This window comes from Salvelinus sp. IW2-2015, linkage group LG15 (genome assembly GCF_002910315.2).
Source record: "Salvelinus sp. IW2-2015 linkage group LG15, ASM291031v2, whole genome shotgun sequence".
In the NCBI taxonomy this organism is placed as follows: domain Eukaryota; kingdom Metazoa; phylum Chordata; class Actinopteri; order Salmoniformes; family Salmonidae; genus Salvelinus; species Salvelinus sp. IW2-2015.
Genome location: NC_036855.1, coordinates 40,935,996 through 40,957,548, shown reverse-complemented (window position 1 = coordinate 40,957,548; position 21,553 = coordinate 40,935,996). Strand labels below are relative to the sequence as shown.

At 43.9% G+C, this 21,553-nt stretch overlaps 1 protein-coding gene across 5 annotated transcripts in view; it reads right to left on the bottom strand.

Annotated features, from left to right (window-relative positions):
• The window catches only part of tjp2b (tight junction protein 2b (zona occludens 2)), a 127,829-nt gene that overhangs the window by 97,827 nt on the left and 8,449 nt on the right, over positions 1–21,553 (bottom strand). For 2 of the 5 annotated variants that reach the window (XM_070447144.1, XM_024002417.2), the window contains exon 1: positions 5,964–6,287. The exons of 1 other annotated variant lie outside the window; for it this stretch is intronic. In XM_070447144.1, coding sequence (XP_070303245.1) covers positions 5,964–6,023 — 60 coding nt within the window. In that variant the 5' untranslated portion in view covers positions 6,024–6,287. Of the gene's footprint in view, positions 1–5,963; positions 6,288–21,553 lie in introns of those variants that run through there. 2 more of the 5 variants (XM_070447147.1, XM_070447148.1) reach the window with 2 other exon arrangements.

The window sequence follows — 21,553 nt, the reverse complement described above, 5'->3', positions numbered from 1 at the left end:
CCCTAGACGTTTCCACTTCACAATAACAGCACTTACAGTTGACCGAGGCAGAACTAGCAGGGCAGAAATTTGACAAACTGACTTGTTGGAAAGGTGGCATCGTCTGACGGTGCAACATTGAAAGTCACTGAGCTCTTCAGTATGGGCCATTCTACTGTCAATGTTTGTCTATGGAGATTGCATGGCTGTGTGCTCGATTTTATAGACCTTTCAGCAACGGTTGTGGCTGAAGTAGTCGAAGCCACTAATTTGAAGAGGTGTCCACATACTTTTGTGTAAACATTAAGAACATCTTCCTAATATTGAGTTGCACCCCCCCCTCCCTTTTGCCCTCAGAACAGCCTCAATTCATTGGGGCATGGACTACAAGGTGTTGAAAGCGTTCCACAGGGACGCTGGCACATGTTGCCTCCAATGCTTCCCACAGTTGTGTCAAGTTGGCTGGATGTTCTGTGGGTGGTGGACCATTCTTGGTCCATACGGGAAACTGTTGAGCGTGAAAAACCCAGCAGTGTTGCAGTTCTTGAGACAAAGGCACCGACTACCATACCCCATTAAAAGACCAATATTTTGTCTTGCCCATTCCCCCTCTGAATGACACATATAGCATACACAATTCATGTCTCAATTGTCTCAAGGCTTAAAAATCCTTCTTTAATGTCTCCTCCCCATCTAAACTGACTGAAGTGGATTTAACAAGTTACATCAATAAGAGATCATAGCTTTCACCTGGTCAGTCGGTCATGGTGGTGTTCATAAAGCAGGTGTTCATAGTGTTTTGTATATACTCTGTCTGTCTGACAGACACACACACACACAGTATGTGTAGGGCAGTTCCATGAGTGTTAGTGGAAACCTAACAGATGATCTAGGCACACAGTCAACTCTGGACGTTGACTGTGTGTGTGTGTGTGTGCGTGTGTGTGTGTGTGTGTGTGTGTGTGTGTGTGCTTATGACGACTAACTGTTATCTTGTTACGCCTCGATCACACCTACAGCGCCATTACGCAAAATCGTATGCAGCATCATCTGGATAGGTGTTCAACATTCACCTTCTGCTACCATTTCTGACAGGGCGTCTACGTATACAGTTTGATGCATACGTTCAATAAATCCAACGTATGCGCCACACAGAATGAACTGCAACTCCCGCGGCAACGCAATGCTGCCCGTTCCATTGGAAATTAATATACGTCTGGTGTACAAAATGCAATGGACGTTGTCGGTGTGATTAAGGCGTAAGAGAGTCACGGCACTGCTCTTCATGGCAACAACCCCAGACCATCCAAATCAGAATTCTGCACCACCATTAGATCCGGCCAATCAGAGATCAGATAGCTCTGAGCAATTTGGTGCAAATGTGTTCCCCACGAGGGGTTTGATTTCAACACCACCATGCCTTTGGCCCCCTGTCCCATGCCCTTTGCCTCACCAAAGAGAAATGCTTACCAGTAAGTGTATATGGGTGCTAGCTCCAGTCAGAATACACTCACCACCAGATTATTTACACAGACAAGAGGAACAGCTCTAATTGCAGGGAGGGAGCTGAGAGCTGAGTTGAAAGGCAACAGGAGGGAGGACATGTGGGCAATGTCCCACAAAGCACCCTATTGCCTATGGGCCCTGGTCAAAAGTAGTGCACTATATAGGGAATAGAGTGTCATTTGGTACTCAGAGGAATCTTTAACTGTGTCCACTCCCTCTCCATGAGATGATGTGGTGGAAGGTGTGTCAAGTTGGACTACATGCAGTGGTCTAATGTACTTAAGCAAAAATACACAGAAAAAATGTATTCCTCTTCAATGCCTGTGCGAAGTTGCTGGATATTGGCCGGTACTGGAACACGTCAATCRAGAGCATCCTAAACATGCTCAATGGGTGACATGTCTGGTGAATATGCAGAACTGGGACATTTTCAGCTTCCAGGAATTCTATAAAGATCCTTGTAATGATCAGGACGTGCATTATCAGGCTGAAACATGAGGTGATGGATCTCGTCAAGGTATCTCTATGCATTCAAATTGCCATTAATAAAATGTAATTATGTTCGTTGTTTATAGCTTATGCCTGCCTATACCATAACCCCACCGCCACCATGGGACACCCTGTTCACAATGTTGACATCAGCAAACCACTCGCCCACACGACGCCATACACGCTGTCTGCCATCTGCCCGGTACAGTTGAAACCGGGACTCATCCGTGAAGAGCACACTTCTCCAGCGGCCATCAAAGGTGAGCATTTGCCCACTGAAGTCAGTTACGATGCTGAACTGCAGTCAGGTCAAGACCCTGGTGAGGATGACGTGCATTTCCCCGAGACGATTCCTGACAGTTGCTGCAGAAATTCTTCAGTTGTGCAAACCCAGTTTCATCAGCTGTCCAGGCGGTTGGTCTCAGACAATCCCACAGGTGAAGAAGCCGGATGTGGAGGTCCTGGGCTGGCGTGGTTACCCATGGTCTGCGGTTGTGAGGCCGGTTGAACMTACCGCCAAATTCTCTAAAACGACGTTGGAGGTGGCTTATGGTAGAGAAGTTAACATTCAATTATCTGGCAACAGCTCTGGTGGACATTTCTGCAGTCAGCATGCCAATTGCACGCTCCCTCAAAAGTTGAGACATCGGTGGCATTGTGTTGTGTGACATAACTGCATATTTTAGAATGGCCGTTAATTGTCCCCAGCACAAGGTGCACCTGTGTATTGATCATGCTGTTGAAGCAGCTTCTTGATACAATACAATGAATTTTATGTATTGCATTTACTTTATGACACTTGAGTAATTTTTTGACCCCTGTACTTAATTAAGTACATTTAAAACAGGATACTTTAAAACTTTTACTCAAGTACTATTTTACTGGGTGACGTTTACTTGAGTAATTTTCTATTAAGGTATCTTTACTAGGGATGCACGATATATCGGTGAACATATCGGAATCGGCCGATATTAGCTAAAAATGCCAACATTGGTGTTGGCCCGATGCCTAGTTTAACGCCGATGTGCAAAACCGATGTCAAAGCTGACGTGCATACCTATATAACGTAGGTACATGATGTAATGGCGGCACGTAAAATGTTGCGCTGCACGTGCAACACAGCATTTCTAACCTAGCCCACAATGTCTGCTGTGTGGATCGATTAGTCAACAAGTCGAGCAGTCATTTGAAAGAGTAAGAACATTTCAGCGAGACAACTCAAAGGCAAAATCCATTAACGCCAAGATAATGGAATTCAATGCCCTWGACAAATCAACCTCTCTGTCATGGGTGATGTTTGCTTTCGCCGACTGGTCGAGCCAGGTACACGTTGCCCTACCGGAGTTACACGGTAATAGCGTCACTGCTATTAGCTTCACGACACACAATGGAATGCCGTTTGGGTCTTTGGATGTCAAAAAATATCCATCAYATWWCACTATTTGACAAGTCAAAAAACACTTTGACGCATTAAATAAGCTTTTAATTTGACACGTGAAATAACACTGTTCTATTATAGAGTGTTGTGTGTTCTGAATTTGCACGTGCAAGCCAAGCGCCACGACTAATATCTGTAGCACTGTCAATGCTGTACAAAAAAAGTCTGCAAACAAGCAAATACCGACCACAAACGATGTGTTTACAATACCACGTTGGTAATAAAGAATTATTTGTTCGACCACAACTTCTGGGGGGGTAGCTAGCTTTAGCTTAGTACCTAGCTAGCACCAATACAACCAGCCTGAACACAATGACCAGTAGAAACTGCAGTCATTTTCATTATTCTTAACCAATATTGAAAATGATCTAAATCATTGTTATCAGTATCGGGTTTTTTGGCAAGGAAAATATCGGATATCGGTATCGGKCAGAAATGTCATATCGGCGCATCACTAATCTTTACTTTTACTRAAGTATGACAATTGAGTACTTTTTCCACCACTGACTACATGATAACCTCTAGAAAGGTAGTAATATGTAGTAACATGAATACATTCTAACAACTCGGAGTAGCAGATACTTAATATTTTCTCCAACAGTAATTTCTTCCTACAACTGTCCCTTTAGAAACCCCACTCCAGTTTGTGAGCATCCTAATTATAGTCCTAATTAAGTGCTGGCGGGCTGATCAGAGAGTGTGTGTGTGTTGGTCAGTGGCGTGTGAAAAGAGGGGGGGGGGGTTGAAGCCAAACAGCTCCCTTGGAGATTAGAACTGCCACGGTGGCTTCTATCCTATGGCCTTCTGYGGGATTACTGCTGGGACCACCTGCTTCACGCTACAGCGGTCAGCAAGACACGAGCCCCTCTGGCACACACACACACATCCTTAGGTCTGCTCTGAACACGTATCTGTCCAATGTGGGACCTTGAAGCAACACACACACACACACAAAGTAGGCCTACATACTTGAATACATACTTAATTAATCGGCCGATTAATTAGGGCCAATTTCAAGTTTTTATAACAATCCTCCAATAATCGGTATTGGCGTTGAAAAATCATAATCGGTCGACCTCTACTACATACTGTACTCACATGTGCAAACATTCACAAGCTCTCACATGCTCCTCCTACAMACTCACACTCACACACACACTGTAACACACACTCTTCCCCTCACAAGGACACATTGAAAACRAACCTGCATCTAGTTAACATGTATCATCACCTCCTGGAAATTCAAATAAAGTTCTACTGTATGACTGAAGTCCTCACCCAATAGAGAGTGACACACTACTGTAACAGACACTACTGTAACAAACACACTACTGTACTTTAACAGCTACTCACTCTAGAATGGAGCGAAGGTTCTAGTCAATACAGCTGGGCAGATAGAACAGTGGCACCCATTGAGGCTGTGTGGAGGGTTGACAGTGACTGTATAGCAATTATCCACTCACCACAAGCTATTTCAACAAACAAACAAGATTTGTCTCAATAGTAAAATTGTTCCATCTTTAAAAGCCTCTATAAGACATATAGGCTATGGATTCTTCAGAAATGTGTGACAGTGCTTGTGAAGCCTTAACAAATGTGCAATAAAGCCTGCACAAGTAGTTTCTTTAAAGTGGGTCTGTCAAATGTTTTATTGGATTTAGAGTACAGTGATAATCACATGCTGAGAAGACAAGATAAGATATTCATCAGCACTTGCCTGTTATTGTTGAATTAATACAGTAGCCGTGTAAACAAATGCCATATTGAGGGTTGAGAGGACTGGGTTTTGAAGCTGCTTGGGTGTCATGAGGTCAGCAATGTGATCATCATCAACCCGTTACACACACACACAAATATACTGTAAATACATACATATTCACCGACATACACACACGCACGCACCCAACACGTAATGGTTGACCCCTCCAGCGATCCTCATCCCAGCAATCTGTGTACCCTAAGCTGATCCCCTGCTGGGGCCAGACAGACAGACAATACTGAGCCAAGTACAGAGAGAGCCTTTGGGGTGCGTCCGTCCGTCCACACACCACACACACACACACACACACACACACACACACACACACACACACACACACACACACACACACACTTCTGAATTGATGTAGCCTAACATGAAATTAGGCTATACACACGTATTTTCAATAGACATTTAAACTTGAAAGATTTAAAAGTGACAGAATAAAAATAGTCAAACATAATATTCCATATCACAGGATTCTAAACTGTGTGTAAATAATGCACAACTACTTGACACCAAGCGCAAATATTTGACTAAATAGGCGTCATTCTTATTGGCCGAGAGGACGAAACTCTACAGGTGAATTCACAATGTTATAAACGTTGGTTGCTCCATACGTAGCAAAGGTACATCCACCCGATCACCCCATCATGACCGTAAAACTCCTAAAATATATATGTATTACAAATACCTACAGCATATTCTTGGGACGCAGCGAGTTAAGATACAGCGATGCGGTCTGCTAAAAGTTACAGTCTATAATGGTAAAACAAACTACAGTTGACTTACCCCGACATGTTCGCCCTTGCCTGGATACACAGCCACTCTTCCGCCTCCTTTCACAGGCATTCTGCGCTGTAAAAGTTGTGAAACACAGTCGCCTTATGTTAACCGTAAAACAAGTGTCTTAATTATGGCTTGTAGAACTGGTATCTCTTAAAATATACCCTATCCTAGTCTCTAAAATGGAACATGGCTTGTGACTGCGGTCCTAAAAGACTTCCCTAGCTCGCTGCAATTCCTCCGGCGTCAACTCCCGAGATCCTTTAAAATTATTGCTGTGATATCGATGGGAACCGGAACGTTCTTACCAACAACTGGGGTGTATTCTTTCCGTGAATGTTTCTTAAACTGAAGCAAACAGAACGAAACGGGGAGGGACCTAACTGAATTTGTCCAATACAAACTCTAGTTTAAAGTTGCAAAACGAAACGTTTTACAACTGTTTGGAGGAATTAATACACCTCAGAGGAGACTTTGAACTCAGTTAGCCTACTTTATGAATAACGAGATGAAATTGAGGGGTCTACTAACGTTGCCCATTTCTATATCAACTTCAATGGTCGTCTACAAACGGATTGAATGACTGACATGTTTAATGGGCTATCTTGTGTCATCTTATTCCGACATAGGAACGTTTTGTACCTATTTTGTACGATCATATTTTATTCAACCCCCTCTGCCAGAGTGGACTCTTCCGGATTGGACACATTGATTTAACTGTTCTCTAAAAGTTAACAAAAAACAAACCGGTATTTACTTACAGAAAGTCAAATTCTATGAATTCATTGGGGGCCTTGAAAGCCTAGTGTTTTTTTTTTWATGATAAAACATAGTGATCTGTCCTCTGTCTATCTAACACAGCACAACAGGAGAAMAGTTAATATCGTCAGCTTCTGCGTTATAATGAAAATATATAATTCAAAAAGGTTCAACTAAATCCTGTGAGGCAGACAGACTGTAGTCTTATATTGAACTCTAATTTTCCCTCCAGAATGGATGAATAGAATATATCCTGCACAATTCATGCSTCTTTGGACTGCAGGGTTGTGACAATACTTTTAAGCAAACTGGAGTCTGCGTTTGATTCTATAACTGTTATTTATCTCCACAGCTCCATTGACAGTGATGGRGCCAGAGGGGATGGCTGCCGTCTTATCAGCTCTTAACCAACCATGCTATTTTGTTTGTTTTTTCGCGTTGTTAGTAACTTGTTTTGTACACAATGTTGCTGCTACTGTCTCTCATGACCGAAAAGAGCTTCTGGATATCAGAACTGTGATTACTCAACTCAGATTAGACAGAGTTTTTCTTCAATGAGTCAGACGGGAGGGATATACTACAGACACCCGACCAGGCCCAGATCCTGGTCATTCGCTGGAGAAGGAAACAGAGAATTCACGGAAAAAGATCAGGATGCCTTGTGAGGATCAGGCGAGGAGTGGCTAATCTTCCTTTGCCTTCCGTCCTGCTAGCTAACGTTCAATCGCTGGAAAATAAATCTGACGAACTGAAAGCACATTTATCCTTCCAACGGGACATTGAAAACTGTAATATCTTATGTTTCACCGAGTCGTGGCTGAACAACGACATTAAGAACATACAGCTGGCGGGTTATACACTCTATCGGCAGGATAAAACAGCAGCCTCTGGTAAGACACAGGGCAGGGGCCTATGCATATATGTAAACAACACCTGGTGCACGATATCTAGAGGCCGGAGACTTTAATGCAGGGAAACTTAAAACAGTTTTACCTCATTTCTATCAGCGTGTTAAATGTGCAACCAGAGGGAAAACAATTCTAGATAGTCCACACACAGAGACGCGTACAAAGTTCTCCCTCGCCCTCCATTTGGCAAATCTGACCATAATTCTATCCTCCTGATTCCTGCTTACAAGCAAAAATTAAAGCAGGAAGCACCAGTGACTCGGTCTATAAAAAAGTGGTCAGATAAAGTAGATGCTAAACTACAGGACTGTTTTTCTAGCACAGACTGGAATATGTTCAGGGATTCTTCCGATGGCATTGAGGAGTACACCACATCAGTCACTGGCTTTATCAATAAGTGCATCGAGGACATCATCCCCACAGTGACTGCACGTACATATCCCAACCAGAAGCCATGAATTACAGTCAACATTCGCACTGAGCTAAAGGGTAGAGCTGACGCTTTCAAGAAGCTTATAAGAAATCCCGCCATGCCCTCCGACGAACCATCAAACAGGCAAAGCATCAATACAGAACTAAGATCGAATAGTACTACACCGGCTCCGACGCTCACCTGATGTGGCAGGGCTTGCAAACTATTACAGACTACTAAGGGAAGCACAGCCGAGAGCTGTCCAGTGACACGAGCCTACCAGATGAGCTAAATAACTTCTATGCTCGCTTCGAGGCAAATAACACTGAAACATGCATGAGAGCACCAACTGTTCCGGACGACTGTGTGATCACGCTCTCCACAGCCGATGTGAGTAAGACCTTTTAAACAGGTCAACATTCACAAGGCCGCAGGGCCAGACGGATTACCAGGACCAGGAGCAGCAGGTAGCCTAGTGGTTAGAGCGTTGGACTAGTAACCGAAAGGTTGCGAGATTGAATCTCCGAGCTGACAAGGTAAAAATCTGTTGTTCTTCCCCTGAACAAGGCAGTTAACCCACTGTTCCTAGGCCGTCATTGAAAATAAGAATTTGTTCTTTAACTGATGTATATAGCCTGTCTTTTTACTGTTGTTTTATTTCTTTACTTACCTATTGTTCACATAACACCTTTTTTGCACTATTGGTTAGAGCCTGTAAGTAAGCATTTCACTGTAAGGTCTACCTGTTGTATTCGGCGCACGTGACAAATAAGCTTTGATTTGATTTGAAGTGTCTTCAATMACATTTTCAACCTCTCCCTGTCGGAGTCTGTAATATCAACATGTTTTAAGTAGACCACCAGAGCCACTTTGCCCAAGAACACTAAGGTAACCTGCCTAAATGACTACCGACCCGTAGCACTCATGTCTGTAGCCATGAAATGCTTTGAAAGGCTGGTCATGGCTCACATCAACACCATCATCCCAGAAACCCTAGACCCACTCCAATTTGTATACCCCACCAACAGATCCACAGATGATGCAATCTCTATTGCACTCCACACTGCCCTTCCACACCTGGACAAAAGGAACACCTATGTGAGAATGCTATTCATTGACTACAGCTCAGCATTCAGCACCATAGTGCCCTCAAAGCTCATCAATAAGCTAAGGACCCTGGGACTAAACACCTCCCTCTGCAACTGGATCCTGGACTTCCTGACGGGCCACCTCCAGGTGGTAAGGGTAGGTAACAACACATCCGCCACGCTGATCCTCAACACGGGGGCCCCTCAGGGGTGTGTGCTCAGTCCCCTCCTGTACTCCCTGTTCACTCATGACTGCCTGACCAGGCACAACTCCAACAATATCATTAAGTTTGCTGATGACACAACAGTGGRAGGCCTGATCACAGACAATGATGAGACAGCCTATAGGGAGGAGGTCAGAGACCTGTGGTGCAAGGATAACAACCTCTCCCTCAACGTGATCAAGACAAAGGAGATGATTGTGGAATACAGGAAAAGGAGCACCAAGCACACCCCCATTCTCATCGACGGGACTGTAGTGGAGCAGGTTGAGAGCTTCAAGTTCCTTGTCGTCCACATCACCAACAACCTAACATGGTCCAAGCACACCAAGACAGTCGTGAAGAGGGCATGACAAAACCTATTTCCCCTCAAGAGACTGAAAAGATTTGGCATGGGTCCTCAGATCCTCTAGAGGTTTAACAGCTGCACCACCGAGAGCATCCTGAAGGGTTTCATCACTGCCTGATATGGCAACTGCTCAGCCTCCGACCGCAAGTCACTACAGAGGGTAGTGCGTATGGCCCAGTACATCACCGGGGCCAAGCTTCGTGCCATCCAGGACCTCTATACCAGGCGGTGTCAGAGGATGGCCCTAAAAATTGTCCAAGACTCCAGCCACCCTAGTCATAGACTGTTCTCTCTGCTACCGCACGGCAATAACAGCTCAAATAAGCAAAGAGAAACAACAGTCATCATCACTTTAAGACATGAAAGTCAGTCAATCCGGAAAATTTCAAGAACTTTGAAAGTTTCTTTAATAAGTGCAGCCGCAAAAATCATCAAGCGCTATGATGAAACTGGCTCTCATGAGGACCGCCACTCCAATTGCATCCCAAATAAATGCTTCACAGTCCAAATAACAGACACTTTTATCCAAAGCAACTTATGGTCTCCATACACCACAGTATGCACTGCTCTCCACCCTCGCAATACACACAGAAGTGTGTGTGTGTGTGTGTGTGTGTGTGTGTGTGTGTGTGTGTGTGTGTGTGTGTGTGTGTGTGTGTGTGTGTTTGCAACGTGTGTGTGTGTTTGCAACGTGTGTGTGTGTGTGTGTGTCTGACTCCTTAGAAGATAGTAATAAGCTAGTCTTGACTGGCCATGCTTGAGAGAAATGACAGACTGCTGTCGTAGGAGTCTGCTTTAACTGCCAAACAGATGTCAGCACAGTACAGTAGCCTCATGAGCTAATAAGAGACAGCCATGTTTCTCTCTAATAAATCCTCTGTGTTAGCTGTGGGTATTGAAACATCTGTCTGAGGGGGTAGTGTGTGTATTGTGTTAGTGACCTCTAGAGGTAAGGTTAGGACTTGAAGGGAGCTCACAGAGCATGCTGTCGGGCAGGGGTATTACAATCTTACCCTACGTGGTCCAGACTACTGCTGGTTTTCTGTTCTACCTGATAATTAATTGCGCCCACCTCAATTAATCGAAAGCGTTCCACAGGGATGCTGGCCCATGTTGATTCCAATGCTTCCCACATTTGTATCAAGTTGGCTAGATGTCCTTTGGGTGTTGGACCATTCTTGATACACACGTGAAACTGTTGAGCGTGAAATACCCAGCAGCGTTGCAGTTCTTGACACAAACCAGTGCGCCTGACACCGACTACCATACCCTGTTCAAAGACACTTAAATCTTTTGTCTTGCCCATTCACCCTCTGAGTGGCACACATGCACAATCCATGTCTCAATTGTCTCAAGGCTTAAAAATCCTTCTTTAACCTGTGTCCTCCCCTTCATCTACACTGATTGAAGTGGATTTAGTGGGATCATAGATTCACCTGGTCAGTTTAGGTCATGGAAAAATCTGTTCTTAATGTTTTGTACACTCAGTGTAGAATATCTGTGTGGGACAAAATAGATAAGCCATTACAGACATTTGCAAGATTGTGAGAATGTATTTATATGTCACCGGTAAAATTGTAAATTAACTGCTATAATGGCTCCCTTATCAGTCCAGTCAATGCATCATTCATTCAATGTGCTGCAACGTTGAAATATATGCATTCCTTTATCCACCTGACCAAAAACAATACCAGACAACTTTGAAGCATTTGAATATTTAGGCACACATTATAAGATTCAGAATCAAATTTAGGATCCAGATGTCTGCCTGTCATAGTAGTAGATAGACAGCTGCTGACAGACGCTGGTTTATAAATCAGCACAAGGACGTTATTTACACTTTAATGTTATCACACACACACACACACACACACACACACACACACACACACACACACACACACACACACACACACACACACACACACACACACACACACACACACACACACACACACACACACACACACACACACACACACAGAGATGTATCTCTCTGTGATTTAAGACAGAGGAGGAGTAATCATGAGCCCTTTTTATCTTAGCAAACAGTAAGTTGATTACAGGAGAGGAGGTGTGTATATGTGTGTGTTTGTGCATGTGTGCGTGTGTGTGTGTGACTCACATCATTAACGGATCATGCGTTCTAAATTCATTAGAGACCATTTAATATGCAGAGCCTCATTTAATACACACACTGATTGATTAAAATAGTTATGTATAAATATGGGTGGTAATATGTTACATGAGAGAGAGGTTGTCTGACATGTTAAATAAACATGTGACGGAGAGACACTGTCTACAGCAGGCTTTTCCAACTGGTGGCCTGTTAGCCYAATTTGGCTCCCGYGTGGTTTTATTTGGCCCCACAAGTTTTCAGAGAATTTAGAATTAGACATTTTCATTGCTGGACATAGAAGACTGTAAAAACACCAGGAAATCAATTCCAATTGATTTTAATTTTGGAAATCAGTGTGAAATCTGTATTCCCATCAGGCAATTTTCAGTCTACAAACAATTGGTAATTATGTTCCGGCCCCCCCCCTCCCCGACCATCCGCTCAAGAAAATAATTGGCCCGTGGCTGAATCTAGTTGATTATCCCTGGTCTACAGTATGTCAAATAAATAGATACTGTCCCAGATAAAATAGGATGAAGCTACTCCACACTCTTGTTGTGTTTTTGTTCTGTCAGGTGTTTTGAAACAGTAAAAAAACAGAACCATGCCACACTGCAGCAGCAGAAGAGCCCGATGCAAATACAGCCTAGTCTTCTGTTCTCTCTCAGTACAATAAACATTCTATTGATTAGCAAATGTAAATGCCGTGTTGTGTTAGTTGGGGTGTTTTGCTGTGTTTTGTCTGTTCAACAGACGCAGCACAGGGAGTTTGGGGTGTCGGTTATCTGGGACATGGTAATTAAGGAGGATAAATAGAAGGCAGAGTGATCCCAGGGGAGAGTAGAGGAGCACAGAGCAGCCATCAGCGATTCAACCTGCCCTTCATCTCATCTCTACTAGAGAGAGAGAGAGAGAGAGAGAGAGAGAGAGAGAGAGAGAGAGAGAGAGAGAGAGAGAGAGAGAGAGAGAGAGAGAGAGAGAGAGAGGTTATTCAGAGGCACAGAGTAGAGAGGGTTGAGCGTTAGAGAAAAAAACAGATGAATCATGTAAACAATATGATTAATCAACACTCTGCTGTAATTACACAAACACTGTTAATCAACAGTCACAGATGATGACATCCAACCCCTCACGGTGCTGCTCAATTTGGCACAACTCACCCCTCAGGTAAATTATTTTCAAAGCACAGGGGGATGGGATCATACACAGAAAAGTTTGGCTAAATACCATTTTTTTTGTGTCTTTTATGACCTTAAAGAGCACAGAAAGAGGAGGACTGGTCTCTTCACTGAGCATAGCAGCCATTTCTGATTGACAGTTGGAGGGTTTCTCATAACTCCCACAGTAGGTTGTGTTCCAAATGGTACCCTATTCTCTATATAGTGCACTACTTTTGATTAGCGCCCTATGTGGTGAATAGGTGCCATTTGAGACGCAGCCCTCTAGTCTCCTCTAACATCCTGCAGTGGGCTTAACTATGGCCTCTTCTCCCCTCTCACCAGGGGCAGAGTAAACCTTCTTTCTGAGCCAGCCTGACAGTATTACTGATGAAATATGCGTCGATATGCACAGAGAGAGGGGGGAGAGAGAGAGAGCAGAGAGACTGGGGGAGACTGAGAGAGAGAAAGATAAATAGAGATAGGAGAGAGGGGGGGAGAGAGAGAGTAAAAGGGAAAGATAAAAAGAGAGAGTGGAGACAYAGAGAAAGAGAGAGCATAAGAAGGGTGTGCCTTCCATATTACGCAGCCCTGGGCGAAGAGATGAATAAGTTATTGGCTTTAAAAAGTGCAGTCGGACCGACCAGGCCTGGCCAGAAATAGCCACAAACATCCTCCAATCAAATAGGAAGTGGATCCAACCGACAGATCCAAAAAGGGGGGTAAAGGTTAAGTTTAGGAAAAGGGCTAGCAAACTGCCACCCGGAAAGCCATACAAAACCTTTTGGCTGTATATACACTCACACTGCCAATCAAATACAATCATCACGATGTCCCTCTCTCAGGTCTCTGTCCAGTCAGTGACCACCTGGGTTGAATGTCCAACAAACGTCTCAATTATGATGACAAGCTGTCAGTGAGAATGTTTAAATGGTGTTATTGATTTACTGTAAAGTACATGAAGTTTCATCCCACTGCTGTCAGTGTGAAATTACCATTAGTCAGGGAAAGGAATCTAGAGAGTGCAGTACCGCAGTTGAACACTAGAGGGAAGGCTCCAAGCTTCACAACACGTTTGGTATGTGCAGACCTCCAATACTATCAAATCAGTCAGGCAAAAATGTTGTGTGGACATAAAAAGTATCTTCATGTATGACTGACCACGCAACTACAACTTAGTTAAATGTCAAAATCCGCCCCACAACATTATGATAGGCATATGGGCAATATATACKAACACCATTCAAAGAGGACTGTATAGCTACAATCCTAATTGTGTTCTCTGTTACTGTACTGTAGATTACAAGGTGCTGCTGTAGCTGCATACGAACCCAGTAATGACATGCAAATCACAGTTCCACACAGTCCTGTGGGATTCAACCATATTGTCTGCAGTCTGTTGGTTCTTTTTAATAAAAGACAACGAGGTGTGGTGCTGTAACAGTCACAGGGGGCTCGCTACTTCTGTACTGTAATCTGCATCAATAAAATATTTGAAATGCGTTCTGAGCGATCGGGACTGCAGGAGTCAGTGGACACAGTGTGTGTGCGCGTGCGTATGTGTGTAATGTTTATACGCGTGTGTGTMTCTGTGTGTGCATGTGTGGTGTTTACAGAAGACTGCAACAGATGTAGGATCTTCATTTGAGCCAGTTTGCTACTGCAGGAAAATAATCCTGCAGTAASAGGAAATGTGAYTTATTATGTGGATTATAATTAATGGACATTGTTGTAGGGGTTGATACATTTTTCATAAGGGAAAATCAAGTCAGACATTACGAAGTGGAAATTACAAACTTCAGAAGTGTTTTTTTAGACCTCAAATACASTACAAGTTTTAAATGTCCTGCATTGCAGGAAAGTTCTCCAGCAACAGGGTGATCAAATGAAGATCCTACATCTGTAAATCAATGGTGTTCAAGTATGGGGTGCTGCAGACCAATATGGAYACTGGAGTATGGCTGAGTGGGTGTTTGGAAAGGAGTAGGTGTATGGAAAGCGAATCAGCTAAGTTGGCAGATTTGTTCTCACTCAAGACCCTTTTGCGTGGCAGACTGGGCTGCATGGCGAGTCGAAAGGCGGTGCGAATGTCAGTGCAGCGGTTTTGTATGGAGGTGCTTGCCGACCTGAGGTGCTACCCATTGGGCAACTATCACAGTGTCGTCAGTAGTAACTTGGCAATATTTTTCCCTCCCATGATTTTATTTCAAGTAGGATAGCAGCCTACACATGAAATAACTAATAACTAACAGCCCACAGAATAAATAACAATTCGTCGGGGCATGGACTCTACAAGGTGTCGAAAGCGTTCCCTAGGGATGCTGGCCCATGTTGACTCCAATGCTTCCCACAGTTGTGTCAAGTTGGCTGGTGGACCATTCTTCCTGCACACTGGAAACTGTTGAGCATGAAAAACTCAGCAGCTTTGCAGTTCTTGACACAAACCGGTGCTCCTGGCACCTACTACCATATCTCGTTCAAAGGCACTTACATTTTTTATAATAGAAGTCCATACTCTCGCGGTATGGTAGTTGCGTGGTAAGAAATGGTGGGAAAAAACACTTTTTCAATGCACCCACTCCTTTCCATACTCCCCTACTTTCCTTTTGTCACACCCACTCGACCATACTCTGGTTGCCATATTGGGCTGCAGCTACCCTCTTCTCATGGTGTTCCCAATCTGCTAAATGGTGTTCTAATGTTGCCGAGGGAAAGGTCGCCCATTGACAACTCCATTGATCCAGTGAGCAGTACCTCTTTCTTTCTTTCTTTCTTTCTTTCTTTCTTTCTTTCTTTCTTTCTTTCTTTCTTTCTTTCTTTCTGCCTTCCCTCTTTTCTTTTTTTCCTCCCCTTCAGAGTCTGACTTTGTTTTTGAGGTTGTTTTAAAACCGTCTGCCAAGATTTTATTTGTGAAAAAAATGTCCCTTTGGGATCTGCTGCACAATCTTTCTGATTAAAAAGTGTTTGATTAAAATCTATACACGCAGTACTGGAGACACAAATGCTAAAACCTCAGCAGCTGATGTATTGCACTCATAGTTATAGCTTACAGTTATGGATAGTAGGAAAACAAGATGAGAGGAAAGAGGAAAAGACAGGGTTTGGGTCTAGGAGGAGGAGAAAGAGAGGGAGGAGGGGGAAGAGTGTACTTGGAAAAATGTACAGTGTACTTGGAAAAAGTTCAGACCCCTTGACTTTTTCAAAATTTTGTTATGTTACAGCCTTATTCTAAAATGATTTAAATTGTTTTTTCCCTCCTCATCAATCTACACACAATACCCCATAATGACAAAGKAAAAACAGGTTTGTAGACATTTTAGCAAAAACTGAAATATCACATTCACATAAGTATTCAGACACTTTACTCAGTACTTTGTTGATGCACCTTTGGCAGCGAGTACAGCGTTGAGTCTTCTTGGGTATGACGCTGCAAGCTTGGCACAACTTTATTTGGGGAGTTTCTCCCATTCTTTTCTGCAGATCCTCTCAAGCTCTGTCAGGTTGGATGGGGAGCGTCGCTGCACAGCTATATTCAGGTTTCTCCAGAGATGTTCGATCGAGTTKATGTACGGGCTCTGGCTAGGCCGCTCAAGGACATTCAGAGACTTGCCCCGAAGCCACTCCTGTGTTGTCTTGGCTGTGTGCTTAGGGTCGTTGTCCTGTTGGAAGGTGAACCTTCGCCCCAGTCTGAGGTCCTGAGCGCTCTGGAGCAAGTTTTCATCAAGGATCTCTCTTTAGTTTGCTCCGTTCATCTTTCCCTCAATCCTGACTAGTCTCCCAGTCCCTGCCATTGAAAACATCCTCACAGCACAACGCTGCCACCACCATGCTTCACCGTAGGGACGGTGCCAGGTTTCCTCCAGACGTGACGCTTGGCATTCAGGCCAAAGAGTTCAATCTTGGTTTCATCAGACCAGATAATCTGAGACCAGAGAATCTGAGAGTCCTTTAGGTGCCTTTTGGCAAAAAGTGGGCTGCCATGTGCCTTTTACTGAGGAGTGGCTTCCTTCTGGCCACTCTACCATAGAGGCCTGATTGGTGAAGTGCTYCAGAGATGATGTCCTTTTGGAATCAAATAAAATAACATTTTATTGGTTACACACACATGTGTAGCAGATGTTATTGCGGGTGTACCGAAATGCTTGTTCTGTCATCTCCACAGAGGAACTCTGGAGCTCTGTCAGAGTACCATCGGTTTCTTGGTCACCTCCCTGACCAAGTCCCTTCTCCCCCGATTGCTCAGTTTGGCTGGACGGCCAGCTCTAGGAAGAGTCTTGGTGGTTCCAAACTTCTTCCATTTAAGAATGATGGAGGGCACTGTGTTCTTGGGGACCTTCAATGCTGCAGACATTTTTTGGTACACTTCCCCAGATCTGTGCCTTGACACAATCCTGTCTCGGAGCTCTATGGACAATTCCTTCGACCTCATGGCTTGGTTTTTGCTCTGACATCCACTGTCAACTGTGGGACCTTTATATAGACAGGTGTGTTCCTTTCCAAATCATGTCCAATCAATTGAATTTACCACAGATGGACTCCAAACAAGTTGTAGAAACATCTCAAGGATGATCAATGGAAACAGGATGCACCTGAGCTCAATTTCGAGTCTCATAGCAAAGGGTCTGTATACTTATGTAAATATTTTATATTTTATACATTTGTTAATTTCTAAAAACCTGTTTTCGCTTTGTTGTTATGGGGTATTGTGTATAGATTGATGAGGGAAAAACGTAATTTTAGATTAAGGCTGTAACGTAACAAAATGTGGAAAAAGTCAAGAGGTCGGAATTCTTTCCGCATTCACTGTATACGTGAAATGTATGGACGCATGGCTGTAAGTGTTTTGGATAAAAACATCTTCTAAAGGGCATTTTTTATTATTTTTAATAGGATGAGAGGGTAGAGGAGGAAGAGGTGGAGGAGATAGAAAAGGGTCGAAGGAGTTGGAGAGGGATGAGAAAGAGGAAAGAAGGTCACCACAGTGAATATTTTGTTAATTACTCTTAATTAAATAAAAATGTGTGTTGTCAGGCCTCCCAGCATKGTAGCTCACTGTAAGAGAGGGCTGCAGAGGTGGCTTCTGAGAAGAGGCCCTGCCGGGAACTCTGAGTAAATCTTTCTGTGTTCTGTGAAGGGGGCGAAGAACTAACAGAGGCTGATTCTGATCTTTTTTCCCACTAATTGGTCCTTTGACCAATCACATCAGATCTTTTTCAGAGCTCATCTGTATGGTTAAAAGACCAATTGGTGAAAAAAAATGGATCAAAGTTGGGCTGCCTGTCTAAACTCAGCCAGAGACACACTCTCTCACACACACACACACACACACACACACACACACACACACACACAGAGAGAGACAGAGAGACAGACACAGAGAGAGACAGACACAGAGAGAGACAGAGACAGAGAGAGAGAGAGAAAAGAGAGACAGACAGAGAGACAGAGAGACAGAGAGACAGAGAGACAGAGAGACAGAGAGACAGAGAGACAGAGAGACAGAGAGAGAGAGGAGACTCACAACCTTCCAAAACACTCCACTGCCAGGGCAACCTTGTCCAAGGGCACCATTAATGCATTTAAAACAATTACTTTATTCCATGTCTCTCTGTCTCGGCAGATCAGGAGACAATCAAACAATATGTCATCTGAAGGACACATTTTGTAACAATACTCTTACAGGATAGGAATAAACATATTTTGTAACGATACTCTCACAGGATACGTCTACGGAATAAACTTTTTTATTTTTTTATTTCACCTTTATTTAACCAGGTAGGCTAGTTGAGAACAAGTTCTCATTTACAACTGCGACCTGGCGAAGATAAAGCAAAGCAGTGCGACAGAAACAACAACACAGATTTACACATGGAATAAACAAGCGTACAGTCAATAACACAACAGAAAAAAAGAACGTCTATATACAGTGTGTGCAAATGGCATGAGGAGGTAAGGCAATAAATAGGCCATAGTAGCAAAGTAATTACAATGTAGCAGATTAACACTGGAGTGATAGATGAGCAGATGATGATGAGCAGATGATGGTGTGTAAGTAGTGATACTGGTGTGCAAAAGAGCAGCAAAGTAAATAAAAACAATATGGGGATGAGGTAGGTAGATTGGGTGGGCTATTTACAAATGGACTATGTACAGCTGCAGCGATCAGTTAGCTGCTCAGATAGCTGATGTTTAAAGTTAGTGAGGGAAATGTAAGTCTCCAGCTTCAGCGATTTTTGCAATTCGTTCCAGTCACTGGCAGCAGAGAACTGTAAGGAAAGGCGGCCAAAGAAGGTGTTGGCTTTGGGATGACCAGTGAGACATATCTGCTGGAGCACGTGCTACGGGTGGGTGTTGTTATCGTGATCAGTGAGCTGAGATAAGGCGGAGCTTTAGCTAGCATAGACTTATAGATGACCTGGAGCCGGAGGGTCTGGCGACGAATATGTAGCGAGGGCCAACCGACTAGAGCATACAGGTCGCAGTGGTGGGTGGTATAAGGGGCTTTGGTAACAAAATGGATGACACTGTGATAGACTACACCCAATTTGCTGAGTAGAGTATTGGAAGCTATTTTGTAGATGACATCGCCGAAGTCAAGGATTGGTAGGATAGTCAGTTTTACTAGGGTAAGTTTGGCGGCGTGCGTGAAGGAGGCTTTGTTGCGAAATAGGAAGCCGATTCTAGATTTGATTTTGGATGGAGATGTTTGATATGAGTCTGGATGGAGAGTTTACAGTCTAGCCAGACACCTAGGTATTTGTAGTTGTCCACGTATTCTAGGTCAGAACCGTCCAGAGTAGTGATGTTGGTCGGGCGGGCGGGTGCGGGCAGCGAACGGTTGAAAAGCATGCATTTGGTTTTACTAGCGTTTAAGAGCAGTTGGAGGCCACGGAAGGAGTGTTGTATGGCATTGAAGATCGTTTGGAGGTTAGTTAACACAGTGTCCAAAGAAGYGCCAGATGTATACAGAATGGTGTTGTCTGCGTAGAGGTGGATCAGGGAATCACCCGCAGCAAGAGCGACATCGTGGATATATACAGAAAAAAGAGTCGGCCCGAGAATTGAACCCTGTGATACCCCCATAGAGACTGCCAGAGGTCCGGACAACAGGCACCCGGATTTGACACACTGAACTCTGTCTGCGAAGTAGTTGGTGAACCAGCCGAGGCAGTCATTTGAGAAACCAGGGCTATTGAGTCTGCCGATAAGAATACGGTGATTGACAGAGTCGAAAGCCTTGGCCAGGTCGATGAAGACGGCTGCACAGTACTGTCTTTTATCGATGGCGGTTATGATATCATTTAGTACCTTGAGCGTGGCTGAGGTGCACCCAGGACCAGCTCGGAAACCGAATTGCACAGCGGAGAAGGTACGGTGGGATTCGAAATGGTCAGTGATCTGTTAATTAACTTGGCTTTCGTAGACTTTAGAAAGGCAGGGCAGGATGGATATAGGTCTATAACTATAGTGTTACCCCCTTTGAAGAGGGGGATGACCGCTGGCAGCTTTCCAATCTTTAGGGATCTCGGACGATACAAAAGAGAGGTTGAACAGACTGGTAATAGGCGTTGCAACAATGGCGGCGAATCATTTTAGAAAGAYAAGGTCCAGATTGTCTAGKCCAGCTGATTTGTACGGGCCCAGGTTTGCAGCTCTTTCAGAACATCTGCTATCTGGATTTGGGGGAAGGAGAAGCTGGGTAGGCTCGGGCAAATAGCTGCAGGGGGTGCGGAGCTGTTGGCCGGGGTTGGGGTAGCCAGCAAGAAAGCATGGCCAGCCGTAGAGAAATACATATTGACATTTTCGATTATCATGGATTTATCGGTGGTGACCGTGTTACCTAGCCTCAGTGCAGTGGGCAGCTGGGATGAGGTGCTCTTGTTCTCCATGGACTGTTCTCCAACTTATTTTGTAACAATGGCCTACTCAGAGTATAGGTCTAGGGAAAAAGGAAAAATATTGTTGATTTTCCATAACTACAGTACAGCACTCTGGTAAAAAACATGAAAACGAGAGGTTATCTAACGCCTATCCTCTAGTTACTTTAGACTGTAGTCAGTTCAACCCTATCATAATAAAATCCTTCAAAACTATTGTCATTCCTCTCAATGAGCAGAAAGGCCTAGACTAGACTGGAGWGGCCTCTCTTTCTCTGCCTTCAGACAAACAGGTTGCCTTCAGACAGACAGGTTGCCTCTAACAATGTACAATGTTCCAGTCCTAGATCTGAGATTTCCTAGACTACTCATCTCTAATTAGCTTACACCAAAAGAAAACATGTTATTTTCTATTCACAGTTAGTAAGTGGAGACTAAGTGGGCATGCAAAGTCTTCCTGTTTAAACATGAAATCGTGTTCATTAAATCAGAAATCAGGAGCAGATAATGTACTGCTGTGATACAGAGGAACCAACCAGTCTACAGTATTTACATCTAGTTGACTTTAAACAGCCCATATGTTATTTCACAGACAGACAGAACAACCCAGAACAGACAGACAGACAGACAGACAGACAGACAGACAGACAGACAGACAGACAGACAGACAGACAGACAGACAGACAGACAGACAGACAGACAGACA